The 27,410-nt window shown below is 39.5% G+C and overlaps 1 protein-coding gene across 6 annotated transcripts; it reads left to right on the top strand.

Moving 5' to 3' along the window:
- Positions 1–501: 501 nt before the first annotated feature.
- Positions 502–23,159, top strand: crtc1a (CREB regulated transcription coactivator 1a). Of its 6 annotated transcripts, none has more exons than XM_031281217.2 (15): positions 502–694; positions 3,876–3,992; positions 9,428–9,553; positions 9,888–9,949; positions 11,061–11,155; positions 12,299–12,384; positions 12,486–12,526; positions 12,950–13,140; positions 13,342–13,487; positions 13,784–13,846; positions 14,925–15,020; positions 16,553–16,657; positions 18,980–19,063; positions 19,196–19,373; positions 20,737–23,159. In XM_031281217.2, the coding sequence occupies exons 1-15, from the start codon at positions 569–571 to the stop codon at positions 20,940–20,942; spliced, it is 1,722 nt and encodes a 573-aa protein (XP_031137077.1). In that variant the 5' UTR covers positions 502–568; the 3' UTR covers positions 20,943–23,159. The 6 variants fall into 6 exon arrangements, with proteins under 6 accessions (XP_031137077.1, XP_031137076.1, XP_031137074.1 ...); XM_031281216.2 differs by having other exon boundaries at positions 14,922–15,020; XM_031281214.2 differs by having other exon boundaries at positions 13,754–13,846.
- The last annotated feature ends 4,251 nt before the right edge of the window (positions 23,160–27,410 follow it).

The raw sequence follows: 27,410 nt of genomic DNA, 5'->3' as shown, positions 1-27,410 counted from the left end.
GCAGCTGACATGCAACTTCTCATTTTCACTCTGTGTAACAGATGTGACTTGAAATGTAGCAAAGTACTGTACTTGTGATAAAAAGTAGGCTACTTAAGTAAAAGTAAAATCACAGATTTAAAAAAAAAAAAAAAACTCAAAACAAGTACTAAAAAAACAACTTTGTTACAGTAACGAGAGTGAATGCAATTTGTTCCTTCCACCTCTCACATCGAGCAAGTTAAAAAAATAAATATATTTGTCAGGAGTTGAAGAAGACCAAAAAAGAGCTAGCAAAGTAGCTAAATGTTTGGTTTGGTAGCATGTTAGCTACAACAACCTGATTATCTGTTGGTATCATAGACTGTAAATATTAACAGTCCATGGTTGGTATATCAGGCTAGTGATTCTGTGACCACAACTTGTTCCGTGGTGGTCAAAAACCTCTTAACACAACTTTAAATGGTACGTACTTACTCTGTGCTGTTTTGTTTTACTTATTTCAACCCCTCTAACCGGAAGTTGTGTGTCCTCACTTCGTGTCTCTTGACACTGACCATTGAAGGAAAACGGAGCAGAAGAGCGAAACATGGCGACTTCGAACAATCCGCGGAAATTCAGCGAGAAAATCGCTTTGCATAACCAGAAGCAGGCAGAGGAGACAGCGGCGTTTGAAGAAGTGATGAAAGACCTCAGCATTACCCGGGCAGCGAGGGTAACGACACCGCTTCTTGTTTCCCCCCCCCTACCTCTCTTTGACGAGCTGTCAAATATGCATTTGTAGCTCGAGCCGCACGCAGCCAGGGCAGCGTAGGTAAACAATAACAAACGACGCTTCCTGCAAGCTGTAGCCTTTTTCTACCACGACTGACAACCAACAGAGCTGGCAGGAGGTAACAGTCCTGTAATGTGGATATGAATGACAGGGACCCTCGTTCAAAAAAAAAGTTATTAACGTTAAATATTTTGTCCCACGCAAGTGGAAGGCAAAAGGGGCGTGCATGCGTATTTGACAGCGCGCGCCCAACTGCAGCGATGATTTTCTCCTCGTCTCGTGCTTTCTGAGAAGAGGCGATTAGACAAAACGATGCTATGTGACCTACTATTTTAGAAATATACGTATATTTAGTAATGTTACATAATTCGTAGCGTATGTGTTATGTATGGTAGTGACATATGGTGATGTGTGCGTGCTCCGTGGCTTTGGAAACTTGTCTGACAGGTCTTCAGGCCTGTGTGTACCGCAACATGACATACATTTACACCATAGATGAAGGCTCGCAGATTGTGTGGAAATTTAAGCCACATGCAGCACAGGCCTCCAAAATAAATCCTTCGGAGGCAGGGCTTCAGTAGTGACTGCTGCTGGGTGAAAGCATAATGGGTAGACAGACAGGAAAACATGCAGCTGCTGCATTGCGTGTATATGCTTTAACTGTCATAGACAGACTATACAGCAAAACAGCAGCTACTGCAGTGTTTGTGTATGCTTGTGTTTCTTCGATGTCTTAAAACTGCAAATTTACTCTGGCCAACAGGCTAAAACAAAAACAAAAAAAGCAACAACTCTTCCATAGGTATTTTCCACAAAATACATTTTGACATGTCACAGTAGAAAGAGCACAGGTGTAATTAATAAAATGTTTTTTTGCTTGATTTCAAGGTCCTGGAATTGTGCGTAACAGCTAGTTCATGTTATTAGCAGCTAGAGATGGCCCGATACCATTTTTTGCTTCCCGATACCGATTCTGATACCTGAACTTGCGTATCGGCCGATACCGAGTACCGATCCGATACCAGTGTGTCATATAATTTATTATGTTTTAACAACTGTATACTACTATCCTTGTATGGAAGTGATATGATTTCTATCTTTGTTGTCGGTCTGGCTCAGATTAAACTCTTTGTGAAACATGAACAAACACAAACAATGAATGCCACAGAACTTTTTTTATTATGCAGTTTGACAGTCAGTTATAACGGAAAAAGAACATAAATGAACTACTTTAACGTAGATTTTCTTTAGGGCTTTATTACATGGTATTGGATCGGTGCATAAACTCCAGTACTTCCCGATATCGATACCAGTGTTTTAGGCAGTATCGGAGCCGATACATCTCTATTAGCAGCACATGTGCTTCCCCAACTATGACAAGTCAAAATGTCTGCTGTGAAAAAGACCTGTTTATGAAGCTTTAGCCGGTGTGTGGATTCTTACTATTTTTACGACTACCGCGACTTATGAAACTGCAAAAATGTAATTTATTTGTTGAATTTTTCTACAGACTAATTGATGTCTCAGTTGATCAAAACTAACGTTATCAGAATCAGAATCAGATTTGATGGCCAAGTATACTTACATACACAAGGAATTTGACTTTGGTAGGTGATAACTCTCTATAAATAGACATGTAGTAGTAACATACTGTACAATAGAGACAACAATATACATATAGGCATATATCAGCATAATATATAAAAATACAAATATACAAATAAGACATAATATCAAGGCAAGTACACATGGAGTGGGATGTAAAGTGCAAAAGTAATAGTGAAAAGTAGTGTGCAAGATGCATATTGGAATGATAAGCATGTCATGTGTAGGGAAGTGGGTGAGTGGCCAAAGTGGAGATGACCACACTTATCAAGTGTTCAGTAGAGTGATGGCAGTGGGAAAGAAGCTGTTCTTATGTCTGGTTGGTTTCAGAATTTCAGAATACATGTCTAGACAGGTTAGTCAGAGAGCTTAGGTGATATTGTTGTGGATTATGTTTTCATTGAATGCATTGACAAATGGTAGGAAGCTCTTGTCTCAGCCAAAGTTAGATGTGTGGAAAGTGGGCCCCTGGTTTAGAGTTTCATCCTTTTCACCCTGTCCCCTCCCTCTCCCCTTCAGCCTGTCTTCTCTTTGTACCTGTCATGCTGTGGTTGAAAGATTTTGGATTGTACTCTTCCTGATCCTGAAATGTTACAATAAGTAATCCTTTTGTCAACAGAGTAGATATGATTGTGGGTAAAGAGATGCACTCTGAGGTTGGAGGCTTATCAAAATACACCAGTGATGCAAGCGTAGTAATTGTTATTATTAGATTTTCTGCCCTGCCAACAGTGAGCAATGGGCTTGCATGAGAAAATGTAATTGAGTGGTCATGGATTCTCTAATGTGACATGGAACTGGAGGTTGTTTTGAAATAAACATTTGTAAGACTTTGAGGAGTTTGCTTTTGTAATTTCAACCATGTGCAAGTTCTGTCAATGTTGACATATCTCTGACGTGCACTACTTCCCACGAAAGTTTTCACATGTAAAAGTCATTAAATTCACATTGCTGTGATGACTGCTGGAAATGTAGCAGCCTGCGTCAAACTTTGGCAGAAGACATCTAGCATTTATCTCAAACTGGTGGTTAATAAAGAAAACATCAATAAGCATGGTGGTTTCAGTGTTGCCGTTTGTAGAACACAACCACACAATTATATGTACTTACATGGGAATAATTTTGGATTACCATAACGGTGCAGTATTTTGGATTTGTTTTTGCAGTCATTAGTAATGATTTTATTGACTCCATCTTGTTGTTGAATAATAATAATAATAATTTATACTTTATTAATCCCGCATGGAAATTACAATGTTTTCACTCTGTTGTTATCATAATACACATTACACACAGGCCTGAATTACACACACATGCAGTAGCATCAGTACCTATACACGCACTAATGGAGAGATGTCAGAGTGAGAGTGAGTTGTAGTCTAATGGTGTGTTTATAGCCAGGTTATTGTTTTTCTGTCACTGGAGCCTGAACTTTCCATGTCTGAGAAACAGCCATATGTATTCCTTTGTTCACATGATGGCGTCTTGTTTTAACATGGTGTTGTTGTGCTTCCAGTTACAGTTGCAGAAAACTCAGTACTTGCAGCTGGGACCCAACCGTGGGCAGTACTATGGAGGTTCTTTGCCAAATGTCAATCAGCTTGGAAACAGCGCTATGGATATGTCTTTCCAGGTGAGGGATTATTTGTGTTTTCTTTATTATTTTGCAGCTTTTCATTTAATTTTTCATTATACATTTTATTTGTTCTACAGTAATCATCCACAGCTGTTTCATATAAATGAATATCCACTGCACCCATCTCCGTGGCTAAGTAATATCCTGCTATATTTATTCAACCTGTGGCTGCACTACAAAAATGTTTCTATTTGATTTGCTTTTTTAAACAGCTGGTTAATGAGATCCTTGTTTCCCGAGATAAATACTCTGCTACACAGGGAGTGATGTACTTACTGTTTACATATGCAAGCAACAAGAGCACTTTGTATAGAATAAATGTCAGAAGGCAGAGTAAATATACCAAACCACAGTCTACAGTAGGTGTCTGTTGGTGGACCACACTCTACATAGCTCTATGTCAAAATAACAGTGCATCTTTTAACTAATTAACAGTGTGTCCAAAGTCTTGAGAAAGACAATTCAACCATAACTTTATACATTGCTGATATTGCTATTTCTGAGATAAAGCAACAATGTGCCGTGTTACAGCAAAAGTAAATAGGCTATATTTTCTGTGGAAGGAGCCACAGGTTTGTGTTCCTTGTCTCTAAAGGCCCTGACACACCAACACAATAATCGGCCGTCGGCCACTCTGGTGAGGTCAGTGACTCAAGTCTGTTTGGTGTGTTCCGTACCGTCGTCAGTCGGAGGAGCACAGGGTAAATCACTATTTCTACACCACTAACAAGGCTCAAAATAGCACCACACTTAAACGGTAGCATAATGAGGGTCCCTACATGTAAACCGAAGCATTGAGAACTTTGTAAGTGGACAGATAGTTTATTACAAAGATAGATTATAAAGACAGTAGCGTTAATGTTTACATGCGGCCGCCATCTTGGATAACAGTCATGAGCAGTCGGATCACAAACGCTGTGTTTGAGCTGTTACTGGTTACTGGTTGCACGGCGTTGCACGGACCCTCATTATGCTACCGTTTAAGTGTGGTGCTATTTTGAGCCTTGTTAGTGGTGTAGAAATAGTGATTTACCCTGTGCCCCGAAAGCTAGCGTTAGCAGCTAAACACCGGTTTGCGGTAGCTAGTTTCAAGCTACAGACACATTCAATTAGCATGAAAACAGATCCCAGAGAACGTTCGACTCGGTACACATATGTTATTAACCCATAGGTTCATTTTGCGCCGGAATTGTCCTTTAAGACACATTAAATGAAAATGGCAGGGAAGTTAACAGAAACACAGTGTTTTTGAAATGAATTACAGGGTTCGTACGGGTGCTTGAAATCCTTGAAAATGCTTGAATTTTGATGTTGTTTTCAAGGTTTGAAAAGTGCCTAAATTTTGGATAAAATGCTTGAAAATGCGTGAAATTGTAACTGTATTTGTTTCATAGGCACCGATACCGTGGGTGCTCCCACGGAAACTACTGAGCATGGTTAGAGGTGAATGGAAATGGGGTGTGTGTGTCTTTAATTTCCCCACTAACTGACATACTCTAGGATTGCATATATAGAATTGACAGCCTGTAACAACCTGGGAGTTTTGACTAGCCGGCAGCAAGTTTTAAAAACTTGTGGTGGATTTAATGGATTTGCTTTCTCGTCGGTGGTTTGGCATGGATTTTAACCAGGGTTCAAGAAAAGGTAGGCTCTAAATTACTACATTCCTGCTGCTGGTGTATGGGTGTGTGTGGAAGGTGTGTCGTTGCAGCTCCAACCAACTTGCGTAGTTTTCAGTCAGTGGAATGTCATTGGCAGGCGAGAGCTAGCCTACGAGAAGCAACTTTTATTTCTGTTGTACATGTAGCCTTGTATTACGGGCTGTGAATTAAGATATCCTACAAGCCATGTTCTAATGCACCGCTTGTTACTGGATAAGTTGTTGATTATGGCTTGCAAAGTGTTTGTGTCTAGTTTGTCAAGTAGGTTAGCCTAGGCTACTAGTTTGCATCGCTAGCTAAAGGCTACAGCTAGCTATTACTGGATTTTAAATTAGGCTACCAAGATTATCTTTTTTTTATGCACCTGTGTGTAGGGCTGGGCGATATAGAGAAAATCAAATATAACAATATTTTTGACCAAATACCTCGAAATCGATCCTGCAACGATATTAGTTGAATAGTGTTGACTATCGGTGCTTTCACAAAATATTTACACAATGAGATTTTTGATAAATAATCATCAGTAATGTGGATATAATGACTAAGTGGGTAAAGGCAAATATCAGAACAGCTAGAACAGTCTGGTAAGTTCAGAAAATGACATCACTTTACTGTAATGCAGCCTTTAAAACCAGGAAAAGACAACACTTATGCCATATTATGATATTACGATATCCAAAATCTAAGACAATATCTAGTCTCTTGTCACGATATCGATATAATATCGATATATTGCCCAGCTCTACCCGTATGTCATTTTTCAAACCTAGATGTCAATAATCTAACAAAAGCAAGCACTGCGAAACATGTACTGCATACACTTTATTGAAGTTAGTGTGTGTCTGAGGTGATTTAATTGCATAATATATCATAACACCGTAACTCCAGCGCGGCAGTACAGTTCACTTTGATGGTCGGTCAGAACAAGGCAGCGTGCCATCAGGGCAGAGCACCGTAATTTGAGTGTTTATAGGAGCACCGTGAAACGAAGGCATAAAGCAGTATCTGACGTTACGGGCTTCTACCACAGTTTCCCCTTGGCTTTTTGAAGTTACAGCAAAAACATCATCTTATTTCCCCCAAAAAACAACCGAATTGAAACTTGATGTTTGTCTACATGATAAAACGTAAGTTTATTGTCCTAAAAATTACAATAACAAATTTTCGCCAAAAATCGACGTTACGACCTTTTGCCTTAGTGCGGCAGCATAGCTGTCTTACTGTATGTTATGAACCATGAAGAGATTAAACATTTTAAAGGTGATAATTCAGGATTTATACAGCAACATAGTTAACTGACAACTATCATTTTCAGCGTCTTACTGATTGTATTGAGAATATACATAATTAATACGAAAACACAATTTTGGCTGTTTATAGCATTATCTCTTTTAATGTGATAAAAACACTAAATAATAATTTTGACTATGTATTGGTATTAGGGCTGTCAAAATAACGCGTTAATTTCGATTGATTAATCTGAGAAAAAAATAACGCGTTAAATAAAATTAACGCAGATTAATCCATTCCATATTGACGTTTGACCCGGAGCCGTTCTAGCCACCATTCGACTGTAAAATGAAGGAGGGAGACGAGAATGTGCTGCCTGGATCATTAACTGGAACATTTACTTGTAAAAATCTTCTTCCTGCCAACCCTGGCTACCGAAATCTGGTGCCACTGATATGTCTGGTCTTCTCTCTGATGCTCTGAAACAGGCAACACAAACACCGCTGCATGTGACGCTAGTTAACACTATACTCGACAGCAGCTAACGTTAGCCTACCGCTAGCTAGTTAACACTATACTCGACAGCAGCTAACGTTAGCCTACCGCTAGCTAGTAGCTGGATTAAACACGGTTACAATGCTGACAGCTAACCCTGAACGGTGTAAAGTCTGACTGTGTTTTACCGTAGAGGACTGTGACTCAACAGCGGGATGTAACAATCTGCAGCTGCCGAGCTGCCGTCGGAAAAACAACACAGACGGTGCGTTCAATGAAACTGGTGAACTACAGCTTCGTGGTGCATTTGAAGTTATTGTAAATGTCCTTGGTGGTTGTTTTTGTCGTTCAACAGCAATTTACTAGTGAAATAAGTTGTTATTGTTATACATTATTATTAAATCATTTAATTTTGACCATATGGCCTTAGCAATAAACAAGCCGTTCTTTAATGTCACCAACTGTTGTTTAGTACCCTTTGTTTTCTTTTCTTTTTTTACTTTCTTAAAAAGTATCGGTTCAGGCACCGTTAATTATGTATGCGATTAATTTCGATTAATTAATCACAGAGTCTGTAATTAATTTGATTAATTTTTTAATCGATTGACAGCCCTAATTGGTATGTAATTTATGGTGGTGTAAGGTGCTGGAAAAGGCGTTAAAATGGACCTTGAAAAGTGCTTGAATTTGACCTTGGAAAAGGTGTAAGAACCAGCTGTCAGCAAACTATTTGAAGGGAAAATAATAAGCTTATGAAGTTAAAATGACGAATTATTATTGGCATTTTCTAAATGTGGGGGAAACTTTGAAATTGTGTAATAATGAATCTTTTAAAAAGAAGATTTGAAGCTTGTGACAATAACAGGTCCTATTTCAACCGGCTTTCCTTCATTAAAAAAATATCATCCTTGTTATAGTGTATCTGCATAATGTCCACACTTTTTTAATGTTATGGCCAACCTAAATTGTGAAAAAAGTGGTTGAGCCAGTTGAAATCAAGCTATTCTATTCACATTCCACATGGTATTTCCAATGCTGGGAACTAACACACTAACTAAGTTTTATTTATACTTTATATTTCACAGTTTTTATTGTTCCTTGTGTAGCAGGAATGCTCATCTAGCACTGCAGTGCACTAGGGCAGAAAACCTTTGTCCTATATATCTTTATGTTTCCATTGCCATCCTTGGTAAAATAAATGTATACATATACAGTATTGTCTTTGAGATGCATGTGTGGAAAGTAAAATCTAATGACATCAATTTATTGACATCAGCTTGATAAGCCCTTTTATTTTACTTGCGTACAGTAGAAGAAATATGATTCTGTGGGGAACAGAGATATAAAGTTAAATTGTCTGTTTTGTTCGTCTTGGCTGTGTCCTGTTTGTAATGTCCTGTCTCTCTTGTATTCTTGGTGAAACCGAAGAAAAATGTTCACATCTGTGGATAATAACGTTTTTCGTATTCATATTCGTATTGGTATCTCACTGAGAGCCTCCCATTGACAACCTAAAAAAAATCAAGTAAGGGACTTATTTGGAATTTTCTACAGACAGAGGATGGTGGGAGTTAGGTCCTATTGTGTCCCTGTCAAGGCTCAGTTCCTCCATGAATCAGCTGACGAGTAATGGCCCATGCAATTATTACTCAAGAACATACTCATAAACAGAATGAAACGGGCATGTCCCAGATCTTCATTTTTAGTTTCACATGCATTTTCCAATTTTCTATAGTCACTTTTGCCCTGAGCGCCATTGACTTTCATCCCTGTATGCAGAGCTCTAGCATCAACACAAGGACAGTGTAACTGGTGCTGGGCTACAGAACTAGTGCAATACTTGTTAAAAATACTTTTTTTTTTTCATTAATGACTTCAAAGTTTAAGAAGAAGAAGGTTGTGTTTGCATTTCACATTCAGTACTGTCTAATACAGTGGACTGATTAGAGAAACCCTCACACAACAACAAAAAGGTGACTTGGAACTGGAATATAATGCTCACAATTTAATCAGTTAATAATATTGTTGTCTGTCTTTGTTTGTCAGAATTCAGGACTGGACACGAACAGATCGACGCGACACCACGGGCTGGTGGACAGAGTCTACCGGGACCGGAACCGCATCACATCCCCCCACCAAAAACCCCTGTCTATTGACAAACATGGACGCCAGATATCCTTCAGTACTGTCTGTTTATTACGCTGTTCATTAGGGGTGGGAATCACCAGAGGACCCACGATTCGATATTATCACCATATGGTATTATTGCGATTTTAAACATATTGCGATATTCTGCGATACATTGCAATTTATTACCTTTTTTCCAAATTCAAATTATGTCCCCAGAGGAAAAAACTTTGTCAACATCTGTTTTATCTAAAAAAAATATAAATGTCTCTGTTTGTTCATCTCGCTTTACATTTTATTATTCTAGTAGCGAAAGGTTAATGCTTTGAATGTGCAGACTTCCAGTCTCCAGCTGTATTTTCTTAACCTGCGATCTCACATTGACAGCTGTCCATATGGTTCAGTGTATCTGTCACCACCACCCGATACCAGCTGGAGGAGGTAAGACAGCCCCTCAGGATGAAACCCCGTCCCTGCATGGCTGGTTTTCTTTAGTGTTTACTCTTTTAATTATGATCCTAATAAAGCCCTGACACGGCCTGCCCTGATAATTCTGACTTGTACCACACTGCTATGCACACTGCTATGAATTGCAGTGTGAAGATGCAGGGTCAGAGTGATACAAGACAAATTGGGAACATAACACAAGACTAGCGGTGGGTAACGCTATTTGATTCAATATCGATTGTATTTGGGATATTTCATTTACAAAACCAATTTTGCTTGGATATGAAAGAGATTCTCAGAGAACTAATGCTGTATCTTAACCTGGTACAATAATTAAAAAAAAACGTTAAAGTTTACATTAGAACTACAGAACTGATCCCAAATTAGTTCCATTAATGCACTTCTATTTAACATGAATAAACTACAGCAGTCAGCAAAGTGCAAGTCATTGAGTGACCAGGAAAAAATGGTATTGTAAGTGCCTTCTTTAGTGCAGAGGGTGTGGTGCAGAGACTGTATATACTGTACCTCAGTATATCATCCTGCCATGCTAGTGCCTTGCTTTGGAGCATTAGTTAGCCCCTTTCCCATCTAGTTTAATATGATACAAAAATGTCTACACTCGCTTTAAAATCGAACGTCTCAAAGACAGTAATGTTGGCCGAGATCGCAAGCGGTCACGCGGGTTAAATTATCCATTTTTGAGATTTTTATGAATCTATATCAGATCATTCAAATGGAGGTTGATTTGAATCTGAAAATCGATTCGTTTTAAACCCAGCCCTACACAGGACAGTTTAAATCCTAGCTGATTTATGAAAACATATTGCATAATCATAAACAGTTAGCGACCTACTTTCACAGATCTAAACGCTGCATTTCGATTTTAATCATAATCTATTAAAAAAATACAGGATCACATTCAGATTATTCCAGATTCTTGTGTTAAAAATCCAACATTTGATATAGTTGTGTGACAGCTGCACATTACATTATCTTAAAAAGCCGTCAGCATGATTAAATATACAGTGTTTGTTTGATTGTAAGATATTACAGTACAATGTATACACTGTGATTTTTAAAAATTTTAATTATTGTGCTGCAGGGCAAACTCTGACTCAGCACTGCACCAGAGCACATTGACTCCTGTCCAGCAGGTCTCTTTCATCGGAGGATCACAGGAGCTCCAGCCAAAAAGAGGTAGCCATTATCTTAATGGGTTTTCATTTTAAGTTGTTAATTTAAATCCTCCATGAAGTCAGTATATGTAAGAACATGCTCAGTAACATGCTATTTATTAAATATAGACCTGTGGGTTGAGATAAGTGTTAAACTGTATTACCATAAGCTCATATTGTAGAAACTGAGCTGTTAAACAGGTCTGCTTCTGATGAGTCAGCTCTGAACCAGACTGCTCAGGTGTTTTCCCGTTTATTATCTGTGGGTGGGACTGTTTTTTTTGTCAGCCTTTTTCTTTTTCGGGGTATTTTGCTGCTGTCTCTTGGCGGTCCAGTCGAGTGCCCTCCAGTCTGTGATGAAAGGGTCTGAATGTGTCTTTGAAGGCAGAGGAGGAAAATCACTGCAGAGAAGACAAAGTTCATCCAAGTGTCCGGTGAATTTTACTGCTAATGGCTGATTATTTCAAATTCAGGAACACTTTGATTGAATTTGTATAAATCTCACACATTTTTTTTCTTCTTTTTTATCCATGTATTTTATTTTTTTTATCTTTCAATTTAAAGGTGCTGTAGGTAGGATTGTGAAGATCCAGGACTTAGCCAAAAAATTGGAACATCAACAACGTCTCAGTCTCTCCCCCCCTTTCTGCTAAAGCCCACAAGGGTCTCCTAAGCCCTTCCCCCCACAAGGGAGAATGAATGTGTGTGCATGAGCAGTGATTGACACACAGTTAGACACCCCCCCCCCACCCCCCCCGCCCTGATTGGTGCATCTGAACAGGGAGCGGTGGATTTTTGCAAGTCGCACTACCGGTTGTAGGTGGTGCCAGAGGAGCCTGATTTTTTTTTTTAAATGACCTGCTTCATGTAGTTCTACTGGAACATAGGGTCAGTTTCAGCAAATATGACAGAAAGTTTGTTTTTTAAATCTTACCTACTGCACCTTTAATGTCTTATTATTAATTTATTGTCTCCTTTTTTTCTTTCCTTCCTTCCTTCCTATTTTCTTCTTTGTCCTTTTTGTTTTACATTCGAATATGACTTGGTCACGTTAACCGAGGACATGTGGGCTGTGATTATTATAAGCTCAAACGGTCTGGACATCTGGAAACCCAAGAGACTAAGGAGATTATTTGTTGTTGTTGTTATTTCTCCATCTCTCCAGTTCTCCTGCTCAATGTACCAGGGGCTGAAGCAATTAAACAAGAGGTTGATGAAGATGGACAAAACCAGAACTGGGATTGCAAAAAGGTGGAACTCTTAGACATACATACATGTTTTTTTCTATCAGTTTTTATCCGTGGTTTGCACATTACTCTAGTTGTAAAATCTTTTTTTTTTTTTCTCTGTAGAACATTTCAAGGTCCAAGCTCTGCAAAGTTCCAGGGATCCAGTAAGTATTTCACTGGTTTTCCTGTGTGGAACTGGTGTGAGGAAATGTTTTCTTAAGATCCTATCTTGGATGGTGAAGTGATAAATGGCAATTAAGTCTGCACAGGCAGCTTCAAACAAGTATGAATACAACATGGTTTTAAATTAAAGCCATCTGTAATTAAGCATAATTTTCATTTACTTTGACAAAGTAATAAAAGTGCGGAGCCAAAGCATTTGCAAAAGTACCACTGGCCAAATGCACAATGTCCAAATATCTCTGTTGTTTGTATTGGACAACATTTCCTTGTGTAGTTTAGTAAATCGCATAAGATACTCAGTGTTTAGGCTTCTGTTCTTCCATTTCGTCATTGACATTAGCCAGCTGAGTTTATTAAAGCTTGTCGTTGTTAATGAGTTCACTGCGGTCGTCTGTTTTCTGCAGCATATTCCCGTCTCCGGACCAGCAGTTGACCGCTTCACTAAAGCCAGCAGCCCACAACACTGGCGGTTCTCTTCCTGACCTGACCAACATCCAGTTTCCTCCTCCGCTTCCCACCCCGCTCGACTCAGATGATGCAGTGGCCGCCTCGTTCAGCTCTTCCAACAGCACACAGACCCTGGCTAACACGCAAGGTAACACCACCGACTCACATTTGCTCACATTTAACAAATTAGAAAACTTCAGATTTTCCTATTTCCGATTTTTTATGTGCAGGATAGTAACGACTTTTTGTTTCGACATTAAGCACTCTCCGGTGCCAATTTCTCTAAGACTCTGTGTGTGCTTTTATAAAATAAACTCTTTCCTTGTGCTGTTTTCTGTGTGCTGGGTAGGAGTGAACACCTCTCAGCCCACAGTAACCATGGAAATGCAGCCTGAGCAGGAGGACATGGTTCCTCTCATCCTGAATGCAGGAGACTCCCACCAGCACCAGAACCTGCAGCTCTCCCCAACATCTCCACCTCTCACCCTCTCTCAGGTACAGCCTGGTCTCTGACCTGACCTGAGTCAATGAATTGAATTTATCTGAGACAATTCCTAGCGAGTTAGGGTTATTAGGTTAAGTTTCTGGTGTAAAAAAATGCCCAGAATAAGCCATTTCTCATTAGGTAGGTGTAAAATAATTGATTTTAAAGATTGATGTATAGCATATAAAGGGGAACTCACTCAACTGTGCAGGAATACATGCATTTCCCAGAGAGCATTGGAACCTCATGTCTTGTATGTTGCTGTGCTCCGCCCCAGGCGGCCATCAACGCCATGAACCTTGAGCAGCAGCTGTCCCAGTATGCCTTCTTCAACCAGCAGCCGTCGTCCCAGACCCATCAGAGCCAGCAAGTGAGTTTCCCAGCAGCACTTCTTTAATACTCGCATTCACAACTATACAGTTTAACTACTCCGTGAATTACATGCAATATTCTTTTTTATTTTGTCCAATTATTGCAGTACTTATGCAAAACCAAAGTGTTTACATTGGAAAGCTTGATTTTACCAGTCACTGCTGTTTAATGCAAACAATAGTCCAATTGGAAACCAATGTTGGAAAAGTCTGTTACTAAAATAAAATCCTTTAAATATTAAATGTTAAATTTAGTTAATTATCAGCAGGGCACATTCCTCTGTCATGTTTCTTGTTGAGGAGTTTCTTGTCGAGTTTCGGTTGAACCTGAGCAGACACTACTCTGTGTTACAGTCACATGCAGAGTTCCCAGTTAAAAAAAAATGAAAAGCAAATATGAATCTGCAAATCCATTAATTTGCCTCGGTGCTGTGGAAACTCTAAAGAACCCCGCGCCCCCGCTCCCCCCGATTAAGATTTGCTCTGATGTACAGCAACAGTTCATAAATGAATGATTCAAACATGATTTGTTGAGTAAAAATAAGGCCTCTATTATGTCTTATTCTGAGTAATGTTATGTCTTCTTAATACAGTTATCGGCATTTGAGCGTAATACAAATTCTAATACGTTATTTAATATTCATTTTGGCATAAAACACATAATGTAAACACCATTTGTAGATAGGATTCCTCAAAGGTATTTATTAAAGTTTTGTGACAAACATGTCCAAGATATGAAGGATATTTCACAGTTTACTGATGAACATCATTGCCAACAACGATATGAAGAATACATATAAGAGTAAAGAGTAAAAGTAGTACAGTAAAATTTGAACAGTAAACTCCTAGAAAATGAAGCTATAAGGTCCTAATATACATTGCATAATAATGCAGCCTGTAGCCATTTATGTATTGCTAGTTAGTTCTACATATCAAGCCAACTGACTATAAAAGCTGATACTGATGTACTTCTCTATCTTATCTGTGATAAGCCAGCATTAAAAATGTATAAAGTGATACTTGATGACTGCACGACGTCTGTATCCATTAGTGACCCCGCTCTTTATTTCCCAGCAGACAGGTCTGGTCCAGCTGCAGTCCTCCGTGAACTGCTGCTCCACGTCAGACAACCAGACGTCGTCACAACATGACATGACCATGGACATGAACACGGTGAGCATTGGGCGCGTCTGTTCACATCAGTGTATCGCAGCGATGACACCAGGTTCTTCCTGGCTGCTGCTTGTGTCTTTCCTGAAAATGTGTCTTCAGATGGCTTCGATGTGTGTGTTGATCTCGACGATATACACACTGCCTTGTCAAAGTACTCTGGCTCATTTTGTTGTGATATAAAGTTGTTTTTTTTTCCCCAAAGTGCAGTCATTGTGGACAATGTAAGTTGTATAGCGATCACTAACATAAAAAAACAAAACAAAACTATACTGTCTATAAAGTGTGTATGACCGTGCAATTGGGCTTTCTCTTTTATTTCAAATGTATACTTAAACACAAAACTTTACGGTCTTAAAATTATCTTTTTTACTTTGCAAAAACTCCTGAATTAATAAATTAACAAAATGTGCAGAACATCAAGGAATCTAAATGCGTTTGCAAGGCCCTGCACATCCTGCAGATCTTGGCTCTAGATAGATCTATAGAGATGGTTTTAGATGTTTGCCTCCATTCCTGAGCTGTAGACTTGAGGTCTAAAGCAAAAACACACACATAGCAAGATAATGGAAAATACTCCATAAAGTTTCAGGTCTGTTCCAGACATGATCATTGCACTAGTATATATCTGTGTCTAGAGACCTAGAACTGCTTTATCACTTCTCTAACTCATGCTACCAATATTTTGATATCTTATCTATCTATGAATAGATTAGGAATGTGGTGGTTTGACTCCTGTTGGCTTTGGAGTGATAAGAGATTATCAGTCTCGTTTGATACACCTCTAAATCTGAGTGACTGATAGTTTATCTATTTACTATGATAGTAACCTTGGTATTTTGTATCCCACAGTTATGGTCGTGGATCGCTCAAGTCGAGTTGATATTGTGATCAGAATATACACTGCTGTTTTTGTATTAGTGTGTGCAACTATTCTTCTATTGATTCTGCTGGCTGAGCAGATTGAAAAGAGCAGATATGACAGAACAGAACAAAAAGAGAGACGCTTCTCTCTGATCCTCCAGTTTTACAGTATTGAGTAGCTTAGCTTGGATTGCTGGCAACATTTTTCCTCTCCTAATTAATCCCCTGTAGTTTTCTCTGTTTCTCCCAGATCCTTTTCAGTATTACTAATGCATTGACGTGACATGCTGTGGTACATGGTGTGCACGACCGTAATGTATTTTTTAATTGTATTTCAGCAATAGATGCTAGTATGCTGGCCATTTAAAAACAGTGAATCAATATTTTAGTGATTCCTCAGTCAGGGTACCTGCTGTTTATGACTTCCAGCTGATCTGATGCTGCTGGTGAACTGGATAACCCACAGAATACAAGCACCAGGCATACAAATAGCAAAGCTCCATATCCAGAATGAGCACATTGAAAGACACACACGCACACACACACACACACACACACGCACGCACACGCACACACACACACACACACACACACACACACACACACACACACACAGACGCCAATAAAGAACGAGAGAATGTGAATAACTCCAACGTATCCTCTTGTATCAGGCCTCCTCCCTCCAACAGTACCGCAGTAGGGTCGGATCCTCTGCCAATCAGTCTCCAACCTCCCCCGTCTCCAATCAAGGCTTCTCACCTGGAGGCTCGCCTCAAGTAAGGGCGTGTGAACCAGCGAGCTGCTGGCTCGCTCTGTTTAAACGTCACCGTCCCCTGCATCGTAGTCCTGTGGTTATCGTTGCCGAGCAGGACTCTGTGGCTGCACCCACACCCCCATCCCTCGCACAGCTGCTTGTATTGTGTTGACATTAGCAGATCTGGGAAAAGAAAAATAAAAAATGTAGTGCAGTATGTATGTCAGTTTATTTGTACGACAGTTATTTACCTGTTTACTTACTTTGCTTCTACAAATCTGGATGGGGGAAAAAGGACAAAGATCATGTTGACAAGAGGATCTTCTCATCAATATGCGGCTGTAGAGCTTTTTCACAGCTGACATTTGAATGTGTCATAGCAGGAAATTCACAGGTGTTTTCTCTCAGTGGAAGTTAATACACGCCACCATAATCATTGTTATTGAGTACACTTGTAAGTAAGTAACATTTGTTTATTTGTTTATGGTCTTTAACCGATTGTGGTTTTCATGCTATGACATGATAAAAAGGAAGTCAAGCTTAACATTGTCAAGTCTTTCAGGAAAAATTCTTGAAGATAAGATCAAACTAAATAGAATCACAATTTATATATATATATATATATATTTTTTAAACCATGGAATGTATGCAATATGATTACAGTAATAGATGTAACATTAAGTAGTGCCTCTTTGCCCAGATCTGACCAGCAGGCTCTTTAAACACGCCGTGTCGTTGATGTGTTGTTATGTAGCTGTGTCCCTGACTTTCCTTCTCTGCTGCTTTTGTGGTATTTGCGTCACATCTCCACTGTTTCCTCCCCAGTCTTGCTATATCAGACTCTGTACCAGAGTTGTTGTTTTTTTTATGTTCATCAGATCTCTGTTTATTGTGGTCCCGCACCAGCATGGGCATTTAAGGTAGCATGGAAGGGGAGATGGTAATTACCCCGGAGTGCTAATCACTCCCACGGTTGAATCTCAACAAACTGAACCTTGCTTGCAGGGTTGTGCTTTATAAACTAAACACACCCTAGGTAAACACGGATCTGGGTTGTTAATCTGTGTCGGACACGGTATAAGCATTTGAGATTTGAAACCCTGGTAAGGCAGCGGTACTGTAAGTCGTTAACTGCTAAAGTGTTTTTGGAAAACACGTTTAAATGTACACTATGTTATTTTAGATTCAGTATTCAACCAACGAGTTGGGTAGCATTTTAAATACGCATTTGCTTCTACTGAGTTGTAAGTGTGACTTTGTGTGTTTTTGAGATGCAGAGAAATGTGGCAAGTGAGTGTGTGTGTGTGTGTGTATGCATTTTATTTTGACATGTCTGTCCTACTGTTTGCTTTCTCAGTGTGTGTCCTGAGCTGTAGTGGCTCACTCGTAGTGCCGAGGTTATCCACGGGCTAAAACACAACTGACGGGCTGTGTGCTCTATTATGCTGCTCTGCCCTGTGGGGACATCTGCAGCGCACACAGATAATTTGGTTTTGAACTAGGAGGAGCACGGGCTGAGAATATGATCCAATTACTTATACATTAAGAGGCCACGATGAAATAGGAGAATTTCTGTCGCTGGTTCAATGAGGACACTCAAATGAAAATCTCAGAAGAGAATTAGCTTGCACTAGATGAGTCAGTGGAGGGAGAATAAAGTCACAAAGGGGATTATATTTTCAGCGATTCCCTTTATTTCATGTGAATTTCATTCCATTTTGGTTTGTGTTAATTAAAACACCAAGACCAGAAGGCAGCCGAGGAAGCTCCTATGGAAGAAGCTGCCTTTTGTTATGGAATTGTACTCATTCCTGTAATTAATCTCAAGTCCCTTTTATGTTTTAATTTGTTTGCTCATTCATTCATGCATTTAGTCAGTTATTTATTACCTCCGCCAAGGACGTTATGTTTTTGCTTTGGTTTTGTTTGTTTGTCTGACAGCAGGATTACGGAAAAACTACAGGCCTGAATTGCACAAAGCTTGGTGGAAGGGTGTAGCATGGGCCAAGACAGAAACTATTACATTTTTGAGCAAATCTAAATCACGGGCGGATACACTAATTCTTTTTCACTTTGGTTAACTTTGTGAGATAGGGCATTTTAAATTAGCAAACTCATCACACAAAAAATACATTTCCAGATGTTATGAGGTGATATTAAGCACTTTGTTGTTCCAGCACTGTAGCTGCTTTGACTGTGTCTTTTTCATATTTCACATTTTATGTTAAATGTATACGTTCTGCAGCCTGGATAGATTATGTTCATAGTTGATGGTCGGCACTTTTTTTTTATTAATTTTTTAGCAGAATCTTAATAAACAGATGTGGCCTGTTTGTTGTTGCAGCATAACTCCATACTGGGCAGCGTGTTTGCAGACTTCTACGACCAGCAGCTCCCGTCCATTCAGGCCAGTGCTCTCTCACAACAGGTACAGACTCTGTCTGTGGCAGACAGAAGCCTAAATGTCCATGTTTAGTTCTGCTCTCAACCTGCTCTTGCTTTGGAGCCTTTACGTGTTCGATGCAGCAGTTGTGATGTTTCTTTCTGTTGTGATTGCCAGTTGGAGCAGTTCAACATGATGGAAATCCCCATCAGCTCTGACAGCCTGTATAACCAGACCTCCACCCTCAACTACTCCCAGGCACTTATGATGGGTTTGACTGGCCATTGCAACCTTCAGGACTCGCAGCAGCTGGGCTACAGTAGCCATGGCAACATCCCTAACATCATTCTCACAGGTGCTGCTTCCACGTATCATGTAGCTCACTTTAAGGGTGCTGTAGGTAGGATTGCGAAGATCCAGGACTTAGCCAAAAAAACGTGAACATCGACAACTTCTCAGTCCCTCCCCCCTTTTCTGCTAAAGCCCAAAACGGTCTCCTAAGCCCCTCCCCCCACAAGGGAGAATGAATGTGTGTGTTAGACACCCCCCCCTGGCCCTGATTGGTGCATCTAAACAGGGAGTGGTGGATTTTTGCAAATCACACTACAGGCTGTAGGTGGTGCCAGAGGAGCCAGATCTTTTTTAAATTACCTGCTCCATGTAGTTCTACTCGAACATAGGGTCAGTTTCAGCAAATATGACAGAAAGTTAGTTTTATAAGTCTTACCTACTGCACCTTTAAGTCTTTCAGACTGTGGCGCCTTGCTGCTTTTGTTAAAACCCTTTTGTATTATCATGTATATCAGAATAAAGCTTGTGCTTCATATTTGCTTGTATATCTTGATATAGTGACAGTTTCTCTGATACTGTGACAACAAGAACTAAACCTTATAACATATGATTCACCATCCTGACAGAGCTTTCAACAATCCACAGTTTCCTTCCCAAGACACCAGAAAAGAAGACGCAATATAAAAAGAATTTTGGTTTGGGGGGGGGGGGGGGAATCTATACGAGTGGGACTGTCAAATTTATCGTCAATGACAGTTAAAGCAACAACAAAAAAAAATCAACCTAATCAAATTATATGTAACTAGATTTTTCAGCCCCGCCCAGTTTACCCTTCAGTTGTTTGTGACAATTAGCAGTGTCTGTTGTTAATGGAAATGTGTCATTAAGATGTCAGGCGTCCTACAGAATCAAATCATAACTCAGACATATCAGCATTCTGTCTCCTCTTGCTGCCATTGATTTCTTTTCTAATTTTAATCAGGGAACCGGCCCCGTAAAAAACCTCACAGAGATATACTCCGGTTGATTTCTGAGGACTATGGTTAACTGCTCCTCAGATCTCTGCAGGGTAAATCCAGACAGCTAGCTAGATTATCTGTCCAATCTGAGTTTTCTGTTGTATGACTAAAACAATTTTTGAACGTACACGTTCCACCAAAACAAGTTCCTTCCCGAGGCTGTTTTGCAGCGGCACCGTGGCTCCGCTCGTCGCTTAGCACCTCCCAAGACGATTGTGATTGGTTTAAAGAAATGCCAATAAACCAGAGCACGTTTTTTTCTCCCATCCCGGAATGCTGTGTGGACTCGCTATACCCTCCTCTGCAACGCTGTGGAGGAAGGTCTGGCAATGCGAGACTAATATTTGCCTACTAATGCCTTTAACTATTATCCTTTTTTTTTTTTTTTTCTGTCTTGCTTCTGCTCAGTGAGCGGAGAGTCTCCCCCCAGCCTGCCCAAGGACCTGACTGGCTCGCTGTCCACAGATGTCAGCTTCGATGTCGACTCTCCGTTCCCACTGGACGATCTGAAATTCGACCCGCTGACGCTCGATGGCCTGCACATGCTCAATGACCCGGACATGATCCTTGCTGACGCCGCCACAGAGGACGCGTTCCGCCTTGACCGGCTCTAACCACACCACCACCACCACCACCACCACTACCACATGCTCATGCACAGGTGTGTGAATGCTGCTGTCCTTGGGGGGGGGGGGGGGTTCGCATCAGAGAGGATAAAACCCAAACGGAGCAGATTTCTGCAGTGTGCTGGTCGAGACCTCGTCTGGGCAGAGCATCGCCTCCACACCAACCAACCAACCCAATCAAACCCCACAAGAGAGCTTTTAAAAGAAACATGCGTTGTAATGTTTTTAAAACCGGAAAGATGGTTTACGACTGATGACACTCAAGTTATGGTATGAATGATGTTCGTGTTTCTGTCACTACTTTTTGCGTGCGCAAATTACCCATTCGATTTTGATTTATTTAGATGCTTAGTCTTCATTTCGAGGGAGCTTGATGAAAATATCATGAGGGCAGAAGGAGACGGGTCTCTTATTCTCCATCAGTGACTGACTAAACCAAGTCTGCAGAGCATACCGTTAACAATCTACCTGTCACACCCCTGTTAATACAGAGTAGCTTTATGACTGAGAGCAAACCCCTGTCAAGTTTGACCTCCCTCCGTGCCAAGCTGGATGTTCTCAGTAGTACATATAGTTTGGATATTTATTTAGTGCTATTCCCTGTGTAGTGTGTCATAGAAGCCAAAGTCAGGCCTGGTTTGATTATGCCCAAATTTCCTTTAAAGTCTTGAATGACGGTCATTATTTTGCCACCTAAGTTATTTTCAGGCGATGCAGATTTCTTTTTGGTTTTTACCGTGGTAAATAGCATTGTCATCAGTTATGCATGACATCACAAATCACTGTGCATACTTGTTTTGCCTTAATAGCTTGACATTTTGGTTTTCATGCAAAGATGACTAATATGTAAATGAGGGGGGAAAAAATTTAATTGTCAAGAGTCCTTTTTACTGTTTTACAGGTGGTTTGGCCTACGTAATTCAACGTTGCATTACTGTAGTTGTACTTTTGGGGTGCGCTGATCTTTATTCATTACTTCATCCATCGTCACGACCTTGTCGTTTTGTCACTCATCAGTCAAATCTAAATGGATATATGAGTCCTTTGTTATGAAATAGATGTTTACAGGCTTGTTTTGTTTTATATTTTACATGTACAGAATGTGATTAGATTTTGCGTAAATGGTATCTATGCAAAACTACAGCGATTGGATGAGGACTGTAAAATGAAATGGATAAAATGAACCCTAACTAAAGGAAGCCAGTGTGCACGGTTCTTATAGAATGCACAGTGCCGTGTTATATTTCTTTTTACTACTTTTTGCATTTTCCTTTCAGACTAGAGAAAAAAAATGCTCAGTGCGTGTGTCATACAGTAGAAACTCTCCCGGATTACTCCCAAAGATGTGACCTCAGTGTAGTTGAAATATATATATTTTTCCAGACAATTGAACTGCCTCTATACTACATAGAACAGCATTGTTGATGCAATGAGAATGTATTTAGGTCACATCTGTAAAGTTGTGTTGTTGCCATCTTGTCATCCTCATTGCCTGTCATATCTAGCCTTCATGGACTGTAGGACCAAAATAGTTGTCACCTGTTTGTTTGTTTTTTTCTCCCTGCAAAGGAAATGAGGCATACTGTTTTACGTTTTATATATTATTACTTTTGTTTCCTTGGCACTACAGTGACACTAATATATCCGTTCCTCGTCATGCTCGTGTGTCTGTGCCCCTTGTCGATTTGTTCCATGTCTCTCCGGGCTTTGGTTCTGCTTTTATATGGCTTTGTGTATTTGCTGTTTAAAAAAAAAGTCAGTGATAGGATCCATTGGATTCAATTAGAACTGTGTCCCATCTCTCATATTGCACTTTATGCATTTATTTAAAACAGATTTATGAGAGTTTATATCCCCCCCCCCCCCCCCTCCCCCTTGACTGTTATGTGCACTGGACTTGTTTGCCCTGTTTTTGATTAAAATTGCCTTCTTGTAAAAAAAAAAAAAAAGAAAAAAAATTAGAAAAGATATATGGAAAAAAGCTAAATTAAATTATAGTTATTTTTTCATATACAGATGGTCTATTTAAAAGAGTTGTTTTTACGCAATTAAAGTGAGTGAGTATTTTGTTAGCTGTCTACTGTTACACAGTTTTTCCAAAAACTTTGGAAAACCGTTTGTATTTCGGGACAGTGATCAGAGGCGTGTCGGTCATGTTCCTGATGCTGCAGCTCTTTCTGCTTTTGAAAGCAGGTTTGAGAAAATGGAACTAAATCAACTAAAAAAAAAGTATAATTAAATACCGATTAGCAAATTCAAAGTTTATTATTAAAATATTTAAAGAAGCAGGTACAATGTGATTTCTCATTTTAAAATTTGCATATTACAAAAATATTGTGCTAGATGGGATCAACCAGTCCCTGAAAACTATTTTATGAAATTTATATATTATAATTCCAATCCAGGTATATTTATTATTAAAATGACCATCAAATGAAATATAAGTTCATATCTAGGACACTATGTAGACTTTTTTTTTTTTTTTTTAATAAATATTCCACACTACGAAAAAGACTATTCTGTAGCTGCAACATTATTCCTGTTGATGTGTGTCGAGGTCCTCCTGTGTCAGCATATTCCACCATCATTTCTAACATAATGGCAATCAAAAATGTTCTGACAAATGTGGATCGAATCAATTGGCATTAAGTTAAGCTTGAAGATTATTTAAAAAAATATACTCTAATTGTTTTGGATGCATTTGCTTTCGGAATTTTGATACAGTGTTTTTTTTGCTTTCCCCCCTATTTCAGTAATGTTGTGACCGCATGAATATCTGGACATGTTTTCCCCCTTTACGGCTTGGGTTTTATTTCCTTTGAAGGGGGGGGGGAGTCTGCTTTGTTTGTCGAGTGTTTTGTTTTGGTAGTTTGTCCCTTTGTCTCTTTTTAATTCAGCGTCATGTGTCGGCTAATGTATCTGCTACGTGAAGCCTAAAAGCATCGGAAATATGGTAATCAGCCTTTTATGCACATGTACGAGCTGTTTGGTACTATGTTTTACACTGCAATATACTGTGTGTGCTTATTTTCTGTGCAACGCCACAGAGTTTTACTATGTCATGGACAATCTAGACTAGCTTTGTATATTGCTGTATGGTAGGAACGATGTTTTTCGTGCTTTATGTGATATGATGTCAAAGTGAGAAAAATGCACTGAGAAATACTGTGCTGCAATATGTTATTGTGGCTCTATGTTCTCTGCTGGACCTCAGACTTTAGAGTGAGCCTGACATCTTTGTCGGTCCGTTTCCTGTTTTGGTATTCCTTTTGAACTTTTTGTCGTGCTCTTGTAGATAGCTCTGAGTGATGTGTCGCCTGTTACTCCCACCTTTTTATGCATCAGCGTTGAGGTATGCATTGGTATGATACCAGTGTTTACAGAGACAAGAGTTTACAACAGAGCAATGTTTGTTTTTCTCTTCATATAACATGTCTGTTATATACTGTGTCTGGACTAACGGACTAGATATGAACCACTTGCAGTGTAGAATAGCAAAATGACTTTGCTTTTTAAAATTAACAGTGAATCAGTAATGCAATTTCAATACGATGACCATATTAATATATCCTATTTGAAGTTATATGACTGAATTCTATTTCCTTTGGACTTCATGTGCATTTCAAAGCACTTTTTATTTAATTTATAAATTACTTTATTCTGCAGAAATTGCCCTTTCTATGTACTTGCTATGAGCAGCTACATGCTATCAGAAGTTTTTTTACAGAGTAGGTACTATTTAGATTTTATGAATTTAATGTTATAGTAAATCTGTCATCAGCACTGTATATTCCTCTCTCTTTTGGTGTTAAATCAACAGTTGAACCAGAAAGCCAAAGTTCAAAACAGCCATACATGTGAGAATACTTAGACATTTTATCCTTCTGTTGAAACACATCCTCTCCCTTTTTGTTTTCCAAAATATTCTATTGGGGTACGAATTATTTCCTATATATAACCTATGAACGTATCAATGCATTGTTTACATTGAACATAATAACAGAAATTCTCGCAGCATAACTTAAAGAGATGCGACTGACATATTCTCTCCACTAACCTGGGGAATCTCTTTTCTGCATGATGCTGCATTTCAAAATATCTCAGAAAATACCTTGACATACTGTATTTTGCTTTTAATTAAGTATTTAATTATGCCTCGTTTTATAAATATTATGTCAAGCACTATTTTGTAGTCAATATTACTATATACATCTTGTCTGCGAAACAACCTAAGAAATAGCAAATACAAATACTGTACAGTCAGGCTATATATATCTATATATCCATCTCTCTCTCTCTCTCTCTCTCTCTCTCTCTCTCTCTCTCTCTCTCTCTCTCTCTATATATATATATATATATATATATATATATATATATATATATATATATATATATATATATATATATATATATATATATATATATATAATCTGAATCAGGAAGATGAAAACCGAGTCATGGTCGTGTTCTGTCACTCAGTGGGTTACCCACATCTATGAATCCTTTGTGTGCATTTTGAGAACAGCCTGCTGCTGGTTCAAGCCTCATACAATGGCAGCTAAATTGTTATACGACGTATTTTGTTTCTGAGTACAGTGATACTATTCTAAACAATGCACATGCATTTTACTGCCGTGAAGGGGTGCACTATGCTCCTACAGTACACTCGCAGCAACAGAATAGAATATGCAAAATCTAGCATTCTGCAGCACAGCTTGGCAAGTTGGTACGTTTTTTTTTTAGCTAACCCTTTAAAAATGACTGGTTCAAACCTTGTTCTTCAAAATGTGTGTTTTCTATTTTAACTGTCAAATCGGACCAAAAGAATCCAAGTTGACTGTAAGTGTGTGCTATATTAAAGATGTAATGCGCTTCTGTTTGAACTGTACCTGATGTATCTTTCTTGTGTGAAGGCTTCTGTCTTTGTATCTTTGCATTATTATTTGTAAATGAAATGAAAATAAATATATCTGACTAAGCGACGACATGTCTTTAATCTTATTTTTGTCATTGGGTGGACTACAAAAAAGCACTATTAAGTTTTTAACTAAAACGGCAGTTACATGATGATTACAGCCCCCATAACTGGCATAACTTAGGCTTTCTCACCCACTCCACAGCTTCACGCCCAGCATTTGCCCTGCCTCTCCCACTCTGTCCACACTAACAATTTTATTGAGCTGACACTGACATTTTGCATGTGGGATAGGTTTGACAAAAGTGATGACTGGTGGAAAGATTTCTGTATTTTCTACACTGACTATGTAAGGTTCATGATTATGTTGTCATGTGTATGTCTCTCCCCTTTTTGCTTCCCCAATACTAATACTAATATAGGCAATGACTTTTAGCTTAGAAAACAGCTGGCAGACACCGTCACCACATTTAAGAGTAAACATAAAACTCTCCTCTTCGATAAAGCTTATAGTTAGGGAGTGAGGAGTTGCAGCGTTCAGCCAGACCGGCGGAGGAGAATGTGTGCTTGCAGACGCGGCACCCCTTCTCATCTCTGCTTTTCTTCATAGTCGTCAGATTCATTTACCATATAATCAATAATATAATCAAAGTAGAGGGAGGCAGGCCAGTACAGCCCGATCCGGTTGAGGAGAGTTCTAGCCCGACCAGGGCACTCTTAATTATGCTGTTATAGTTTTAGACTGCCGGGGGACTTCCTTTGACACACTGAGCTTCTCCCTCCTCTCTCTTTCCATCTGTGTGCATCCATGTCCCAGAAATGCTTGTTACTAACCTAGCTCTGGGGAGCTTATTCCCCGGAGTCCCTATGTTTTTTTTTTTCGCCCAGCATGTTTCCTTGGATTAGGGTGGCACCTAAATCATGGTTGCAGCTGTCGCCGTGGTCCTGCTGCGCGCCATGCTATGCCCTGTTACACCCTGCTACGCTCTGCGGTGCCCTGCTACGCTCTGCTGTGCCCTGCTACGTCCAGCTACATCCTGCTACGCTCTGCTGTGCCCTGCTACGTCCAGCTACATCCTGCTACGCTCTGCTGTGCCCTGCTACGTCCTGTAACGCCCTGCAATGCCCTGCTACGCCATGAACTACTACAACTACTATTTCTAGTCACTGTTCCATTATCTTTACTGTGACTATTATTGCCAGTGTTCGTCACATCCCCAACCAGCACCGTCAGACACCGCCTACCAAGAGCCTGGGTCTGTCCGAGGTGGACTTTTTGTCAGAATACAGCATAGAAAGCCTGCTTGGAAATATAGGAAATATTGGATAGGATAGAACAGCACAATGTGATTCTGCTAAATGAAACGTTACATTCATTATTAATTCCACTTGTTTTCATTTTAAAAAAAACCTTACAACCAATCTGGGTCAGTGATACAGTGATACAGCATCTGCTCTTTAGGAAACTGAAGGACTCCATCTACTGGTGGAATGCTGCAATATAAAGTTCACAATATCAATCATTTATAGTAACTTGCATG

The sequence above is a fragment of the Sander lucioperca genome, chromosome 9 (genome assembly GCF_008315115.2).
Source record: "Sander lucioperca isolate FBNREF2018 chromosome 9, SLUC_FBN_1.2, whole genome shotgun sequence".
Classification (NCBI taxonomy): Eukaryota; Metazoa; Chordata; class Actinopteri; order Perciformes; family Percidae; genus Sander; species Sander lucioperca.
The sequence above is the reverse complement of the archived record's forward strand: the minus strand, read 5'-3'. Positions and strand labels throughout refer to the sequence as shown.

What these genes read in the sequence shown, in the direction of transcription:
- crtc1a (XM_031281213.2), top strand. Translation starts at nt 569, where the DNA reads ATGGCGACTTCGAACAATCCGCGGAAATTCAGCGAGAAAATCGCTTTG. An exon ending in GCATTACCCGGGCAGCGAGG is followed by an intron (nt 695 to 3,875) that starts GTAACGACACCG and finishes TTGTGCTTCCAG; the next exon opens with TTACAGTTGCAGAAAACTCA. An exon ending in CCCTAACATCATTCTCACAG is followed by an intron (nt 19,374 to 20,736) that starts GTGCTGCTTCCA and finishes GCTTCTGCTCAG; the next exon opens with TGAGCGGAGAGTCTCCCCCC.